Genomic DNA, 17735 nt, shown 5'->3' on the forward strand with positions numbered 1-17735 from the left:
GGATCTAGCCAGGGTAAAATGGAACCAAAGATTGACAGGGAAAACTGTCATGAAACAATAAGTGATCTTTAAGGAGGAAATGTTTCAGCTCCAGGTTAGGTACATTCCAACAAAGGTGAAAGGTAAGGGAACCACAGCCAGGGCTCCCTGGATGACGAGGGTGATGGAGAATATGATGAAACAAAGAGAGTGTATGATGCATGTCAGGTGACTTCTTCAAGCGCGAACCAGGCCAAATACAATTAGTTGAGAGGGAAGTGAAGAGGAAAATAAGACTGACAAAGAGAGAATATAAGAATTGAATGGCAGTTAACATTAAATGGAACCCCAAAATCTTCTACCAGCATGTAAATAGTAAGTGGGTAGTAAGAGGTGGAGTGGGTCTTATTAAGGACAAAGAGGATGATAGATGCTTAGAGGCACAGGGCAATACTAGAGTACATCATGAGTACTTTGTATCAGTGTTTACTACGGAAGAGGATGCTGACAAAATATCAATAGAAACGGAGGTAATAGGTGAGGTGAAAATTGATAGGCAGGATGTACTGGAAAGGCTGGCTATGCTTAAAATGGATAGGTCGCCTGGTCCAGATAGCTTGCATCCCAGGTTGCTAAAAGAAGTGGGAGGGAGATAGCAGAAGGGCTTGTCATAGTCCTCCAGTCTTCCCTAGATACAGGTGAGGTGCCAGAGGATTGGAATGGCAAATGTGGTACCCTTATTCAAGAAAGGGTGCAAGACATTCTTAGTAACTACAGGCTGGTCATTTTAACATCTGTGGTGGGTATGATTTTAGAAACAATAATCAGGGAAATAAAATCAACAGGAACTTGGAGAGGTATGAGTTAATTAGGGAGAGCCAGTACACATTTGTAAAAGGAAAATCGTTCTTGACTAGTCTAATTGATTTTTTTGATGTTGTAACAGCAAAGGTTGATGAAGGGGAAGCAATGGATATTGTCTGTATGGATTTTAAGAAAGTCTGTGGCTGGGATTTTATCCGGCGACATGAGGTCTTGACCTACAGAAAAAGCGACGCCGAGAACCCCGCGATATCCCTTCTATGGGTGGTCTGCCAAATCAAGTGTCAATTAGGCACTTAAATGGACAGCGGCGGGCCTTCCATGTGATTCACAGGCCTTCCTACCCCAGACTTATTTTGTTGGAGGCAGGAAGGTGGCAGGTTTCTGCCACCACCAGACCCAATTATATGCTCTCCCTGCCTCCAAACCCGCCACAGGGGATAGCATAAAATTCCACCCTTTGACAAAGTGCCATATAGAAGGCTGGTTACCAAAATTGAGGGTCAGTTTCAGCTTGGATTAAAAATTGGCTTAAGGACAGAAAACAGCGATGAAAACAGTTCTGATGAAAGGTCACTGACCTGAAACGTTAACTCTGCTTCTCTCTCCACAGATGCTGCCAAACCTGCTGAGTATTTCCAGCATTTCTTGTTTTTATTTCAGAAAACAGCGAGTTGTGTTCAATGTTTTTTACTCAGACTGGAGGATGGTAGACATCAGTGTTCCCCAAGGTTCAGTGCTAGGACCACTGAATTTTTTGATTATACATAAATGACTTGGATATGGGAATATAGAGTAAAATTTCACAATTTGCTGATGAGACCAAACTTGGAGGTGTGGCAGACAGTGAAGATGATACCAATCAACTGCAACAGGACATATATAGGCTGGCAGAACGTGCAGATAAATGGCAGATGGAATTTAATATAGAGAAATGTGAGGTGATGCATTTTGGCAAAAGGGATAGGGAGAGGCAATATAAACTTGATGATAGAGTTCCAAAGAGTGTACAGGGACAGAGGGAACTGGGGGTTCATATGCATAGATCTTTGAAGGTGGCAGGATATTTTGAGCGAGTAGTTGGCAAAGCATATGGAATCTAGGGCTTCATAAGTAGAGGTATTGAGTGCAAAAGCAGGCAAGTTATGCTGAGTCTTTATTGAGCACCGGTTAGACCACAACTAGAGTATTGCATTGAGTTCTGGTCACTTTAGGAAGGATGTCTTTAAACTTTAAGCTTTAAACTTTTGGGCAAGAGATGCAGGGAGAATGTGAGGATCAACTTTTTTATGAAGCGAGTGGTAATGATCTGGAACTTGCTGCCTACAAGGGTGCTGGAAGCAGAGATGATGAATGATTTCAAGAAGAAATTGGATGGGCGCGTGAGGGAAATAAGCTTGTAGGGCTGTGGGGATAGAATGCGTAAATGTGACTGACTAGATTGCATTGTGGAGGCCGGCATGGACTTAGTTGGCCGAATGGCCTCCTTCTGTGCCATAATGATGCTATGACTTTCCTTGTTTAAAGGGTATTGAGGCCATTTGTAGTGCACCCTGCTGCCAGCATGGCTCAGATCAGCAAATGTGGCACAGAGGACGTTTGGACCTGGGACGTTGCTGGTCTTTATGCCTTAACAAGTCAAGCCACTAGAAAAGCCAGCCTCCATTTGTCTAACAAGGATGGCTGCCTTCCCCAGAACTTCTGCCAATGATACTCTTCAGTTGTATCTGCAAATTGGTGTGAATAGATCTGAACTAACTTGGGACGAAATGGAGTAAGACTGTTCTTCCACTTCGTCTTGCCCCGGAGCTTGGAGGACCTGCCTGGATTTATGCCATGGTGAAACTTTTGTATGACTCCACTCTCCCTGGTGGGGGCCTTACACAAGGGGTGTGGATTACAAAATGATAGGCATGCCACCTGCATTTTTTATTGCAATCCATGATAACACCAGCTGCCACCATGTTGACCCCTGTAACTTTGGTTTTGTGCCGATGCTGCATTAGTAGTGAATCTTAAGCCTTGATCAACCACAAGAGTCGATCAGTTGATGGCCTTTGATTTGGTTCTGTTTGCTGCCTTCTGTGGTGTTTGCTGGAGTTTGAGGTTCAGAACTCATAAGGGAACCAACCTCCAATCAGCTTTTCAAAAGCTCATCTGTTGCTACCGTACCAACATGGAGCTATAAATGACAACACAACCATGCAATCCAGCTTCACATCAATCAACTCCACAGTTTGATCATGTCTTCCATTTGAAGAACTATCATACTGTTTTACTATAGCACATTGTCCAGAGACATTCCATGTGGGGGATCAAAACTTTACCAGCTTTATCTTTCTTCCCTAATCATAGCCCTGTTCAGACTGGAAGTTGCGTCCTCCAAGTAAATAGATCTTTATGGCTATAAGTATATCATCACTTCTCAGGCCACATTATACTGTGTAATAATCAAAGAGATCAGCACAATAAGACACACTTGCATAGTTTGTTGAAAGTTTATATTGAGAAGATATTTGCAAAACAAAGATAAATCACAGTAAAACTTTAGAACAAAGTGTTTACTCAGAATAGTTTGTAAGATACATAAGAACATGAAAAATGAACAGGGTGAATTATAACTCAAAGATTTTGGCCTGGTCATTGTTCGACATTCTAGCTTGTATGGAGCCTGGTTAACAAATAAATTGCACAATACGTTCAGATGCAGCATTCTTGTAGTTCCTGTGTTAATCTTAATTGGAACCGGCTGCTTGTTGAGTTTGAGTGGCGGGGTTGGGGGAGGAGGAACGATTTGGTTATTTTGATTGAGTCTCCTGAAAGACGTACGGTTCTTATTAAATGCTCTTCTGTTCCCATCCGATAAAGAGTCCCCGACTTCATTGATTGGGGTCAAGATAGGGTTTTTGTTCAATTTTTTTTTCTCTTTCAAAAATCAACATTGTAGCATACTAACTCAAATGCAACCAACACACTTAGCAGTTTGGTTAAAATCAGGGCACTTTTCTAAAACTACCTTTCAGATATATATGTAAACTGTTAAATAAAGCACTCCGTTCTTTCAGAATTGTGTGGAGAGCCTTTGTCTGCATTGTTACCTCCTGCTTGCTTTTGGGCTGCTTCAGCAACATTTGGCCTGCAGCCCTTGCCTGCTCCAGTCAGCTCTGATCTGCTTCAGCACTTTTTTTCTACCCATGCCCATCTCCCATAGAGCTAAGCAGGCGATGGGGAAAGTGAGAAAGAAGCAGGAGGAGGAGAGGAGAATTGAAAATGAACAATAATTTTGCTTTAGGATTTCACAATTTCTCCAGCAAAATTAGGGGTTGAATTTGAAGTCCCGCCATCTGGAACAGTGGCGGGCACGGAACATGGTGGCTGTCCCCCATAGGACCCACAACGCCGCATTTATGTGGCGGGCGGCCACTTAACATGGTGGGCATTGACAATGGTGTTTATGGCGTCACCTGGTACAGGAGCACGTGCTGGTGCCATTTTTAAAAGGCTGCCAGCCCTGCACACACAATGTAGAGTTTAATTATACACTAAATCATGCAGAGTTGACCCTTTTCCACCCAATACACTAAATCATGCAGAGTTGACCACTTCCCCCCGCCCCCAATACACTAAGTCATGCAGAGTTGACCCTTTTCCGCCCAATACACTAAATAATGCCGAGTTGACCCTTCCCCCCCCCCCCAATACACTAAATCATGCAGAGTTGACCACTTCCCCCCACCCCCAATACACGCCGAGTTGACCCTTCCCCCCCCCCCCATACACTAAATCATGCAGAGTTGACCACTTCCCCCCGCCCCCAATACACTAAATCATGCAGAGTTGACCCTTTTCCGCCCAATACACTAAATCATGCAGAGTTGACCCTTTTCCGCCCAATACACTAAATCATGCAGAGTTGACACTCCCCCCCCCCAATACACTAAATCATGCAGAGTTGACCACTTCCCCCCGCCCCCAATACACTAAATCATGCAGAGTTGACCCCTTCCCCCCCAATACACTAAATCATGCAGAGTTGACCCTTTCCCCCCCCAATACACTAAATCATGCAGAGTTGACCACTTCCCCCCGCCCCCAATACACTAAATCATGCAGAGTTGACCCTTTCCCCCCCCCCCCAATACACTAAATCATGCAGAGTTGACCACTTCCCCCCCCAATACACTAAATCATGCAGAGTTGACCACTTCCCCCCCAATACACTAAATCATGCAGAGTTGACCACTTCTCCCCGCCCCCAATACACTAAATCATGCAGAGTTGACCACTTCCCCCCGCCCCCAATACACTAAATCATGCAGAGTTGACCCCTTCCCCCCCAATACACTAAATCATGCAGAGTTGACCACTTCGCCCCCAATACACTAAATCATGCAGAGTTGACCCCTTCCCCCCCAATACACTAAATCATGCAGAGTTGACCACTTCCCCCCGCCCCCAATACACTAAATCATGCAGAGCTGACCCCTTCCCCCCCAATACACTAAATCATGCAGAGTTGACCCCTTCCCCACCTCGGTGATGCCAGCTTCTTCTGGACGGGAAAGTGAAGGCGCGTGAGTGCTGCAAGACGTGCTCAAGATTGCGAACTGAAGATAAGATCGTGGGAATTAAATTTAAATTTAAATTTATGCAGAGAGCTATTGTAAATATTTAAGGTAGGGTGCCGTCGCAGAGTGGCGGAGGTGCCACCTCGGAGCCACCGCCATGGATATTTGCTACCACCAGAAAGATCAGAACTGGCAATCCTGGTGTCAGGCTCCGGGGAAACTGCTGCCACTCTGATCCTCCGGCTCCCCACCCCTCCCCCCCCGCCACAGAGCCCAAGGTCGGGCTGAGAACAAAATCCAGCCCGAGGTGTGCCATTCTGAGTGATTCAGGCAGCTATAAAAGATGTCACGGGAATATTCAAAGAAGAGTCGGGGTTCTGCTGGGTTCTGACCAACATTCCTCCCTCAACCAACAACGTCAAACAATAGATTCATTGGTCATTGATGGTTTTGAGATCTTGCTGTGCGCAAATCAATTGCTGTGTTTGCCTGCATGCTAATAGTGACCGCAATTGCAAATTAATTTCTGCAAAGTGATTTTGAGCTATAATAAAGGCTATATTTTTCAGCTTTGGTGTAATTGACTGCCATGTTTGCCGACATTACAACTGGGGCTACACTGCATTGGCTTTGGGGTGTTGTGAGGATATGAAAGGCAGCATAAAAATGCAAGTTCTTTCTATAAAAACATCCTTTCTAAACCCAAGCGTTTACATTCAAGTTGATCTTCTTGTTGTGGGCTTTGCATAGCAGTAGTCATATCAAAGTAAAACAACATGGATTTTTTAAGAAACTTGTTTTTACTGACTGTGTTGGTCTGCCTGCAATTGATAAACGTTCTGCTCCAATGGCATCAGCATACTTTGGAGGTGACATCATGACATCACTCACAGGTACCACTGACCATTTAGTAGTGATGTCTTAACACAACATGATGATGTTGCTACACCATACACTGGGCAAAATGACAGGGCCAGTCAGCATATATACAAAATGGTAGATCTCAAAAATCAGTTACATTGTTTAATGCAGGAGACTTGCTTAGTTGACTCATTCTCTTGAGACCTGGGCTGCAATCTAAAAGCAGTTTTAGATCCAACCAAATATTTTATTAGGAGGAATTATGAATATTTTGGAGATCAAGAAAAGTGAGTCTAAATGAAGGGGCATTTTAACATCTGCACACTTTCAAATGGTCCACATGAGGAGAGAGCTGGTTCTGTCACCTCTCAAGATTAATGCCTTCCTGTCAGACTCCCAAGTATTGGTTCCATTAAATGAAAGCTGGTCTTTGCACTAAATCTAGTTTAAGCCACTGGTTCCATGGGATGTGCATGTTAGAAACACACAAACCCATAGCATAAGCCACAATTGCCCATTTGGCCTTGGCACTTCATAGCAGGATGCAGCTTGCACTCTTTAATTTGTTCACTGTGTAATCCTGTCCTTGGTCTACTGAGATCAGTTATCCGTTGCTCAATTCATCATTGTCACAATGCAGTGCTTAGTCTAGCTACTCTGCTGTAGTTAGCATTGCTATACAAGTACTCAAGGGTTATCCTTTGAAAAATAGCAAAGAATGCACAAAAATGGCCCTAATGAGCTATCCACTGATAACAGTTGCACTAAAGTACAAGGAGTTCAAATATGAATTCAATTTCTTGTATGATAAATAACAGTGAGAAAATTGTGTTGATTTACTAAGAGGAACCCTTAATAAGCTAAGATTAGCAGTTTTAGGAGTCTGGCTGAATACTCATAACAATTCAGCATTTGATTCCATACATGGCAGAAATGCAAAGAGCTATTAGCAGAGCCATCAACTACCTACTGACAGTTAATAGTTTGTGTAATTATATTTTAGCACTTACAAACCCTCACTCAGCAGACTTTTGAAACCACTGACATTTCTGGGCCTAACACAAACCAGGTACATTCAGATTATTTACAGTATTTCTCCAAAGCTATTTCCTGATGAACTCAATAGCCAAGCACCATGTTTTTTTTGTGGAATCAGGCCCATGTCTGCTAGGGATACAAGAGCCATCCCACAATGAACCTGGCATTTGCCAAAAGGGGCCAAATGTTATTCTTCTGGAGTTGGTCTGGTCTGGCTCACTGGGAAAAAAACAATCTAACGGAACAATTCTAAAATTAACCTTTTTAAAATCAAATGTTAATTATCACTTTTTAGATTTTCCAAACAAAAATGAAAATATTGCAATTGTCAAATTAACGCTATTCGATATGTAGAAGCAAAAATTCAATTTTGAGAAGAACCCAAGCACTGTGAAACAGAATAATGTTCACCTCCCAAATATTTGCCCTGCAATCTTGTTTCTAATAATTTTATGTGCTGTAATATTTTGGGCTCACTTGCCAAAATTTATTGAACCATTTTCAGCCAGTACACCTTTTGTGACCATTCCGATTATTACAACAATGACTAAACTGCTGAAGTACCTCATTGGTTGTAAAGTGCTTTGAGCATCCTTAGGTCATGAAAGGCAATGTAAAAATACAATGCTAGATTTTCATTGGGACAGGGCCAGTTTATAGTGTTTACCAGATTTCCTAATTTAGACCGACATACAAACATTCCCTGACTGAACAGCTATTTCAGCCACACGAGCTGTTCTTGCCCAGACATCCCCTAGAGTTCTCTTCTCACTGATTCTCATTAGGCATCTCATTGCCTTGGAACTCCAGTTCTTTGAGAAGTTTATTTTTGTGATTATGAGTACTTATTCAGACAATGAATTGCAAGTCAAAGATACATCTCAGCTGCTTTTGGCACTTGGCCTAAACAAATCCTACCACACTGGTCCTCCTCTCCATTATCTTGCACTGTTTAATTTGGATTGAAAAGGTCAGTACATGGTTAGCACCACTGTATATGTAAGCTGCTTTATTGTATATGGGAAGCTGGGGTGGGTGAAAAGGTCTGCTTAAGCCAGCAAGTTGTGATGCTGTTCCTCAGACAGTTTTGCCAGTATTTTCCATGGGAATTAATTTAAAAACATTACAATATATTTACCACGAAAGTGCTAGTATTATGAGTGGAACATTGGCAGCTTTCAGGTAGCCAAAATACATTGGCAGGCTCTGTCGACCCAAAACACATTGCCATCCTTTGGTCATTTGTTCCATGTTTATCCAAAGCAAATCACCAATGTTCCAATTATCCATCCAATATACATTGCTATCTCTGTGTACCCATAACATTGCCAATCTCTGTATGCCCATAACATTGCTAGCCTGTGTACATTCAGAACAAATTGCCAACCTCTGTGTATTTAGAACACATACTATTCTCCGTGTACTCCTGAAGCCATTGCAGCTTCTGCATACTCAAAACAAAGTGCCATCTTCTGCATACCCAGAACACATTGGCTTTTCATGTGTGCTCAAAATACTTTGCAATACTGTTAGTGCCCAGAATATGCCGTCACCCTGTGTGTGCCCAGAACACGTCACCCTGCATGTGTCCATAACGTTGTATGTTTTATTTATTCGTTCTTAGGATGTGAGCATCATTGACAAGGTCACTATTTATTGCCCATCCCAAATTGCCCTTGAGAAGGTGATGGTGAGCTGACTTCTTGATCTGCTGCAGTCCATGTGGTGCAGGTACACCTACAGAGCTGTTAGGAAGGGGGTTCCAGGATTTTGACCCAGCAACAGTGAAGGAACAGTGATATGGTTCCTGATCAGGATGTGTGTGACTTTGAGGGGAACTTGCAGGTGGTGGTGTTCCCATGCATCTGCTGCCATTGTCCTCCTGAGATGATCGAATTTGTGAGTTTGGAAGGTGCTATCGAAGGAGTCTTGGCGAGTTGCTGTAGTGCATCTTGTGGATGGTACACATTGCTGCAACTGTGCAGCAATCAAGCAGGTTGCTTTGTCTTGGATGGTGTCAAGCCTCTTGAGTGTTGTTGGAGCTGCACACATCCTGGCAAGTGGAGAGTATTCCATCACACTTCTGACTTGTGCCTTCTAGGTGATGGACAAGTTTTAGGGAGTCAGGAGGTGAGTTGCTTGCCGTAGAATTCCCAGCCTTTGACCTGCTTTTGGTCCAGTTCAGTTTCTGGTCAAGGGTAACCCCTAGGATGTTGATGGTGGGGGAATTCAGCTATGGTAATGCCGTTGAATGTCAAGGGTAGATGGTTAGATTCTTTCTTATTGGAGTAGGTCATTGCCTGGCAACAACCATGAGTGTGGCATGAGTGTTATTTGCCATTTATCAGCCCAAGGCTGAATGTTGTTCAGGTCTTGCTCCATGCGGGCACGGACTGCTTCAGTATCTGAGGAATTGCGAATGGTACTGAACACTGTGCAATCATCAGTGAACATCCCCAATTCTGACCTTATAATGGAGGGATGGTCACTGATGAAGCAGTTGAAGATGGTTGGGCCTAGGTCACTACCTTGAGGAACTTCTGCAGTGATGTCCTTGGACTCAGAGGATTGACCTCCAACAACCACAACCATTTTCCTTTGTGCTAGGTATGAGTCCAATCAGTGGAGAATTTTCCCCGTGATTCCTATTGTCTTCAATTTTGCCATGGTTCCTTAATGTCATACTTGGTCAAATGCTGCCTTGATGTCAAGGGCAGTCACTCTCACTTCACCTCTTGAGTTCAGCTCTTTTGTCCATGTTTGGACCAAGGCAGTAATCAGGTCAGGAGCTGAGTGGTCCTGGCAGAACCCAAACTGAGTATCGGTCAGTGGTTGTTGCTGTCTAAATACCGCTTGATAGGACTGTCAACGACATCTTCCATCACTTTGCTGATGATCGAGAGTAGACTGATGGGGTGGTAATGGCCAGATTGGATTTGTCCTGCTTTTTGTGGACAGGGCATAGCTTGGCAATTTTCCACATTGTCGGGTAGATGCCAATGTTGTAGCTGTACTGGAACAGCTTGACTAAGTGCGCAGTTAGTTCTTCACAGCTGGTATGTTGTCAGGGGATGGTAGCCTAGTGGTAATGTTACTGGAGTAGTAATCTGGAGGCAGGAACCAATGCTCCGGAGACATGAGTTCAACTTCCAGCATGACAGCTGGGGGAATTTAAATTCAATTAATTAATAAAGATGGAATAAAATGCTAGTCTCATTGACAGTGATCATGAAACTATTGGATTGTCATAAAAACCCATCTGGTTCACTAATGCCTTTCAGGGGAGGAAATCTGCCATCCTTACCCAGTCTGGCCTTCATGTGACTCCAGATCCACAGCATTGTGCTTGAATCTTAACTGCCCTCTGAAATGGCCTAGCAAGCCACTCAGTTGTATCAAATCACAACAGAAAAAAGCACTCTGTGTGTACCTACAAATGGACTGCAGCTGTTCAAGAAGGTGGCTCACCACCACCATCTTAAGGGCAATTAGGGATGGGTAATAAATTCTAACCTTGCCAGTGATGCTCACATCCCAAGAACAAATTGTAAAAAGCCCTGTATGTACCCAGCACATGTCACCCTCTGTGTGCTGTCAGGCAAGCCCCCCCATCTGCCAAGAATGAGGAAAATTAATTTCGCCACATGAACATTGATTTTAAATCGCTGATGGTGAAGAAAGAACTTGCTTTAAAAAAACAATTGGAGACTTTGGCTGCAGAGAGATATTACCATATTAACAGACAAATACTTCAAAGGACAAAGGAGCTATTCCCTGCTCCAATTTAATCCACAATGGACTTTTGATTACCAGACGTTGAAGCATTCCAGGTTAACTACTAAAATGGCTGAATACACAAACAGACGCAATCAGCCAGTTTGGTCACATGACAATTGACTGTTGGAGTTTTTTGAATTTGAACTTCTAACAGGGAATTTAAAATTAGAAAGCTGTTTTCTCCTGGACTGAGAACACCTCTCTCCTGTCTGCTCTCATCTCACTCTCACCAGCTATGAAAACCATTGAAGACATATGAACCCCAAGAGAGAAAAGTCTCCTACAATGAACAAGGTTTAAGAAGAATACTGGGCCCCAATGACAAATCAGAGCTGTCTACAATCAAGGACTCTGTGGTGAGCTGGAAACACAGAGACAGTAACAAGAAACCCCCTTTTAGAGACCGCCTCAAACCTCTCCATTTTATTTTTCTTCTCCTTTCTGTCCCTATTTGCATGTGTGTATCGCGTGTGCATGCTAGTGTGGGCGATATCTGTATCAGAGTTTAAGTTTAAGATTTAATAAATTTCACTTTTCTTCTTTAAACCTAAAGAAAACCTGGTGTGCTCATTTTGTTGCCTTATAATTGGAAAGCTGTGAACAAGGATTCAAAAAGGAGGACACAAAACACAGTGTGTTTAAAATTAAACCCTGTTACAATAAGACCAGGTGAAGATAGTAACAAACCCCTAGATACCTTTTGCACCTGGTCGTAACATCGCCCAGAACATGCCATCCTCTGTGCACAGAACACATTGCCATCCTGTTTATGCCCAGAATATGTTGTCACTCTGATAATTCGTAGAATACATTGTCACCCTGTGTGTGCCCTGAACATGTTGTACCTCTGTGTGCCTGGAACACATTGTTAATACTGTACTCAGAGCAATATATATATATATATATATATATTCAGACACATTAGGGGAAATTATTGTCTGTGGTGCAAATCAGATGGGCAGTGGGTGGGACGTTTGCTACACCTGCCAAATGGCTCCAAACACTTGAACCATTTTCATGGTCAGGCCTCATTTGGATCAACTCAATAAGCTGCCAGAGCTCAACAAGCACTAAACGGCAGCTCGCCAATTAGATTCAGTCTGGAGATACACAGTCTCTTGGCTGACTAGAAAATGAGACATCTCTGATAGACTCTGATGTCTCTAGACTGACTTCTGCAGAGAGGGGCCGAGTGACGACAACTGACTTCTTATCCCTTTGTGAACTTTGTGTATCAAAAGTTGGCTCTTTGAGCCTCGATTCAAAGTCACCACCTTGAGTTATAAACCCTTCCCTCCAGTTGGTTTATACATCCTCCATCAGTTTTCACTCTTTTCAGCTTTTCAATAAAACCTTCAACTCATTACCTCTCTTTCTCCCCTTTTTGTTCTGTTCAGTTCTACTAAATAGCTTGCTTATCTTCCAGTTTCCAGTTCTCGTGAAGGCTCCGCACCGAAAATGTTAACCTGTGTTTTTTTTCCCAGATGCTGCCTGATCTTCTGTATATTTATAGAGGTTTCTGTTTTTACTTCAAATTTACAGCATCCTTTTATTAAAATGTCCTAACACGTGCAAGTCCCTAAACTAAAATTTAGTGGGGTTTTATTCCTCTTATCTTTAACCTTAGCACTGGTATGTGAAGCAGAGACTCCTCGTGCTTGCTACACTGGGATGCAAGTCTCTGACTAAGCAGCACTTTGATTTTTTTTGTCCATCCACCTTGAACTTGAGGGACTTCGAGCCAAGTGTTTCCAATCTGTTCATGACCTTTGAGGCTAACATTCAGTTAACGTTGCATTTAAGTCTGGAATTCCCCTGTTCCCTTAAATTTCCTTTCTAATCCAATGGGACATCATTACTTGTCTACAAAAATATCAAATGATCACAATATTCAAAAATACTCTTCAGAAGTATTGAATGGTGCAGCTATTATGCAGTTGTGACTTCTTCTACTCAAATATGAGCAGTTTGAAAAGCTATAAGGGCCATTTTCAGACTATGTGTTAGCAGTACTAATTCAGGAAATATCTCCCACAGCATCATTCTGATAAAACCACAGCATTATAATAATTTAACTCCACATTGTTCCTGACAGGTCATTTTGAAATGTCGAACCTGTTTTTATTTTTATGTTGTTGATGCCGTCTCTAAGATAGTTTTGGTTTCTTTTCTGCAGTGGAAATGTGGAGCGTAATGAATCTCTACATGACAACACACTCATCCTCACAATGCCTCTGAAACATGAAGTGGACACAGCTATTACAGGGTAAATTCGATCAATGTACTGTCAAACTTTGTAGTGAATATTGCTGGAACACAATTTGCCACAAACAAGATTAAGGGGTAGAAATTCAGGTGCACCTGTTTTTGGCTGTGAGGTGTTGGGGAGTGGGGTGGGCTGGGGGTGCAAGGTTGAATCCTTGCACCTGAGTGGTGAGGCCTGAGGCGCCTGATATTGGGCCTTGGGCCTGATTAACATCAAGCTGGAGTGGTGCAAGCACACAGCCAGCAAAGAATAAATTACGATTCGGCCACTGCTATCCAGGGGAGGTGAGAGGGAGAGGGAGCCGGGGTGGGGTAAAGGAGGCTGGGTGGAAAAGGAGGCCACGGTCGGGAGGTGAAAGGTCGTAGGTGTAGGCAATGCACAACGATTTGTTTTCCTCTCCTAACATGGCACTTCCAGCTGAAATTTTGCACGCGCTTCTTGCCTGCCATGTAAAAGAGGAATGGAAGGAAAGAAGGAAAGGCTGACAATTATTGTACTATACAATTAGGAAAAGAGCAGAGGGGGAAATCTAATTGCAATGGGCTGGAGAGTAATCGGAGAGGAGGGAGATCTGTTAGAACTGGGTTATAGAGTAATCTGAGAGGAGAAAAATCTGAGAACTGGGTGATTTGAGTAATAGGAGTTGAGGGAGACCTGATCATACTAGGGTACAGGGTGATAGGAGAGGTGGAAAAGTGTTTTGAGTTACAGATTAATGAGAAAGGCAGATCTGCTGATAATATTCGATACAGGAAGGACTTGAAGGAGGTATCAGGGGAGTGTACTTTGTCTCAGTGTGTAGTTTCCAAAGGATGTTGCAGGCCCTCAGTGTTGTCAGATGACTTCCTCTTTGTGTTTTTGTGTAGAGGAACACCCACTGCACTGTCAGAGTTAATGATTTATTATTAATGGGTTCATTGACTCCTGAGTCATTCCTCAAGTGCTAGTTTAGAAATTTTCAGCTTTGTTCTTTCTGCAGCTTTGTGGAAGAGCAACATCCCATTGAGTTAATTAACTCTTTGGACACTGCAAATTCTGTGCTGCTTTGAAAATATGTGTCTTTGTAAGGCTCATCACACTTTATAGGCTGGTATGGCAGGACGGTACTTCCATTGTCCCTTTGACCCCACCACAACCCTGACCTATTTTCCTGGGTCATGGTTCATTGGTCATGCATGGCAGTTCTCCCAGTAGCATCCCTACTGCCAGGAGGAAGCCTGCCGATTTTGAAGAGGGAACCAAGGGGGTGCTGCAGTGGTACTACTGCAGCACTGGAAAAGGTGATGAAGACCTTAAATTGTGAACGCAGAAAATGAAGAGACTCGCCTCAGAGGCGACGGAGATGTACACAGATAGTGTAGGGAGGAAAAGGAGGCTTTTCCTAGCACATTGCTATCATTTCCCCTCACCACCACCTGGTGAGTGGCTGTAACAGAGCAGATGAAAGAGAAATGAGATAAAAAGCTGGGTGGGCCCCAATGGTCCCAGTGGCATTTACTTGTGGCAGTTGGGGAAGCAGTGTCCAGCAGTGGTGCTAGTGAGGTTAGGGCAGTTAGGTAGCTGTAGCCCTATAAGTTAGATGGTTGATATTCATGAGTCCAACAATATTAATGCTTACCTTCTGTTTACCCTGTGGGCATTAGTGGTTTAGAAAAGAAGGAAAAGCATTGCAAGGGTAATTCTATCATTCAACATTCCCAGTGGAGAAGCTGTGCTTAAAGGAAGCAGAGTTTGGAGACCGAGCTACGCCATTAAATCCCTAATCCTCCAAACTGTGCTCCCTGTGAGTGCAGTAGCATAGAAATAACTCTTGTCAATATCCATTTTTTTAAAGTTTGGATTTACATTTTGCAATGAGATGCATGCTGAAGATTTTTATGGGTGAATCACAGCAGTTTTTACATGTGCATTGCTTAGCAGTTCTTGTAAAAGTGTATGATTGTTATATTAATATGTGCATTGGCACTTTTATTTGCTGAGTGCAGGCTATCAACATGTCAAAGTCTTTGAGCCTGAAAGGGTGATAGCAAATGAGCACTTTTTACACTCTGTGGCAGACAGAGGTTTCAGGTTAACAGGCATGCTTTTGCTCTACTGCCCATGCCAAATGTTATCCCTTGCAAAACCAGCATTGACCTCTGGAATGCTCTGCCTGAAAGTGTGGTAGAGGCAGATTCAATTGAAGCCTTCAAAAGAAAATGGGACAATTATTTGAAGATAAAAAAAATTGCAGGGCTTGGGGAAAAGGCCGGGAAATGGGACCAGGTGTGTTGCTCTTGCGGAGAGCCGGCACAGACACGACAGTCAGAATGGCCTCTTCTGTGCTGTAGACATTCAATGATTCTATCCAGTGAAAAATCCACTATCTCATCAACATGAAGTTAACTTCTATTTCAGCTACTAAATGTTATGAATTAAAATGTACAAAACTATACACAATATAGTGCAGCAATTGTGTAACCCTGCTCCAACAATGGAGTCTCACTTGACCAGAATATGGACTGGCGAATCAAGCGTCAAGATTGGCAGGTCCAACATGTGGTGCTCCTGATATTCCAGCTGTTGATTTACATCAATAGTTGGGTCTTGCTGTCAAAAGTCATTGGGGGTAATTTTCATTTCTGCAGCTTATGTGATATAGAAAACGCTCTCTTGGAAATGAAAATTGGGCAGTATCTGCAACAGGCGGGTGACCTACCCTGCCAGTTAACTGCCATGGTGCTGAAAACAAAAATTACCCCATCTGTCTCAAACCTGCTGTGCATGTCACCCTCACTCTGTCCCACTATTGGTGGCTGAACCATCAGCTACCTAGGCCTCACTCGCTGGAACTCCCACCCCATTCTCTCTTCCGAGTCTTTAATCAGCCCTTTGAAGCTCTCCCTCCAGCTCAATGTTTTGTTCCTCTTCAACTATGATTCAAAGTGTTCTGAAACATTTCGTACAAAGATACAAAGAACAGTACAGCACAGGAATAGGCCATTCGGCCCTCCAAGCCTGCGCCGATCTTGATGCCTGCCTAAACTAAAACCTTCTGCACTTCCGGGGACCGTATCCCTCTATTCCCATCCTATTCATGTATTTGTCAAGATGCCTCTTAAACGTCGCTATCGTACCTGCTTCCACCACCTCCCCCGGCAGCAAGTTCCAGGCACTCACCACCCTCTGTGTAAAGAATTTGCCTCGCACATCCCCTCTAAACTTTGCCCCTCTCACCTTAAACCTATGTCCCCTAGTAACTGACTCTTCCACCCTGGGAAAAAGCTTCTGACTATCCACTCTGTCCATGCCACTCATAACTTTGTAAACCTCTATCATGTCGACCCTCCACCTCCGTCATTCCAGTGAAAACAATCCGAGTTTATCCAACCTCTCCTCATAGCTAATGCCCTCCAGACCAGGCAACATCCTGGTAAACCTCTTCTGTACCCTCTCCAAAGCCTCCACGTCCTTCTGGTAGTGTGGCGACCAGAATTGCACGCAATATTCTAAATGTGGCCTAACTAAAGTTCTGTACAGCTGCAGCATGACTTGCCTATTTTCATATTCTATGCCCCGACCGATGAAGGCAAGCATGCCGTATGCCTTCTTAACAACCTTATCCACCTGCGTTGCCACTTTCAGTGACCTGTGGACCTGTACACCCATATCTCTCTGCCTGTCAATACTCCTAAGGGTTCTGCCATTTACTGTATACTTCCCACCTGCATTAGACCTTCCAAAATGCATTACCTCACATTTGTCCGGATTAAACTCCATCTGCCATTTCTCCACCCAAGTCTTCAACCGATCTATATCCTGCTGTATTTTTCTGACAATCCTCATCACTATCCGCAACTCCACCAACCTTTGTGTCGTCCGCAAACTTACTAATCAGACCAGCTACATTTTCCTCCAAATCATTTATATATACTACAAACAGCAAAGGTCCCAGCACTGATCCCTGCGGAACACCACTAGTCACAGCCCTCCATTCATAAAAGCACCCTTCCACTGCTACCCTCTATCTTCTATGACAGAGCCAGTTCTGTATCCATCTTGCCAGCTCACCTCTGATCCCGTGTGACTTCACCTTTTGTACCAGTCTGCCATGAGGGACCTTGTCAAAGACTTTACTGAAGTCCATATAGATAACATCCACTGCCCTTCCTTCATCAATCATCTTCGTCACTTCCTCAAAAAACTCAATCAAATTAGTGAGACACGATCTCCCCTTCACAAAACCATGCTGTCTCTCGCTAATTAGTTCGTTTGTTTCCAAGTGGGAGTAAATCCTGTCCCGAAGAATCCTCTCTAATAATTTCCCAACCACTGACGTAAGGCTCACCGGCCTATAATATCCTTGCTACCCTTCTTAAACAAAGGAACAACATTGGCTATTCTCCAGTCCTCTGGGACCTCACCTGTAGCCAATGAGGATGCAA

At 43.4% G+C, this 17735-nt stretch overlaps 1 protein-coding gene across 2 annotated transcripts in view; it reads left to right on the top strand.

Annotated features, from left to right (window-relative positions):
• itga9 (integrin, alpha 9) overlaps positions 1 to 17735 on the top strand; it is a 550508-nt gene that overhangs the window by 440193 nt on the left and 92580 nt on the right. For both annotated transcript variants that reach the window (XM_068032283.1, XM_068032284.1), the window contains one exon: positions 13222 to 13311. In XM_068032283.1, the coding sequence (XP_067888384.1) occupies positions 13222 to 13311 (90 nt within the window). The remainder of the gene's footprint in view (positions 1 to 13221; positions 13312 to 17735) is intronic.

Source organism: Heterodontus francisci, chromosome 5, assembly GCF_036365525.1.
Source record: "Heterodontus francisci isolate sHetFra1 chromosome 5, sHetFra1.hap1, whole genome shotgun sequence".
NCBI lineage: Eukaryota > Metazoa > Chordata > Chondrichthyes > Heterodontiformes > Heterodontidae > Heterodontus > Heterodontus francisci.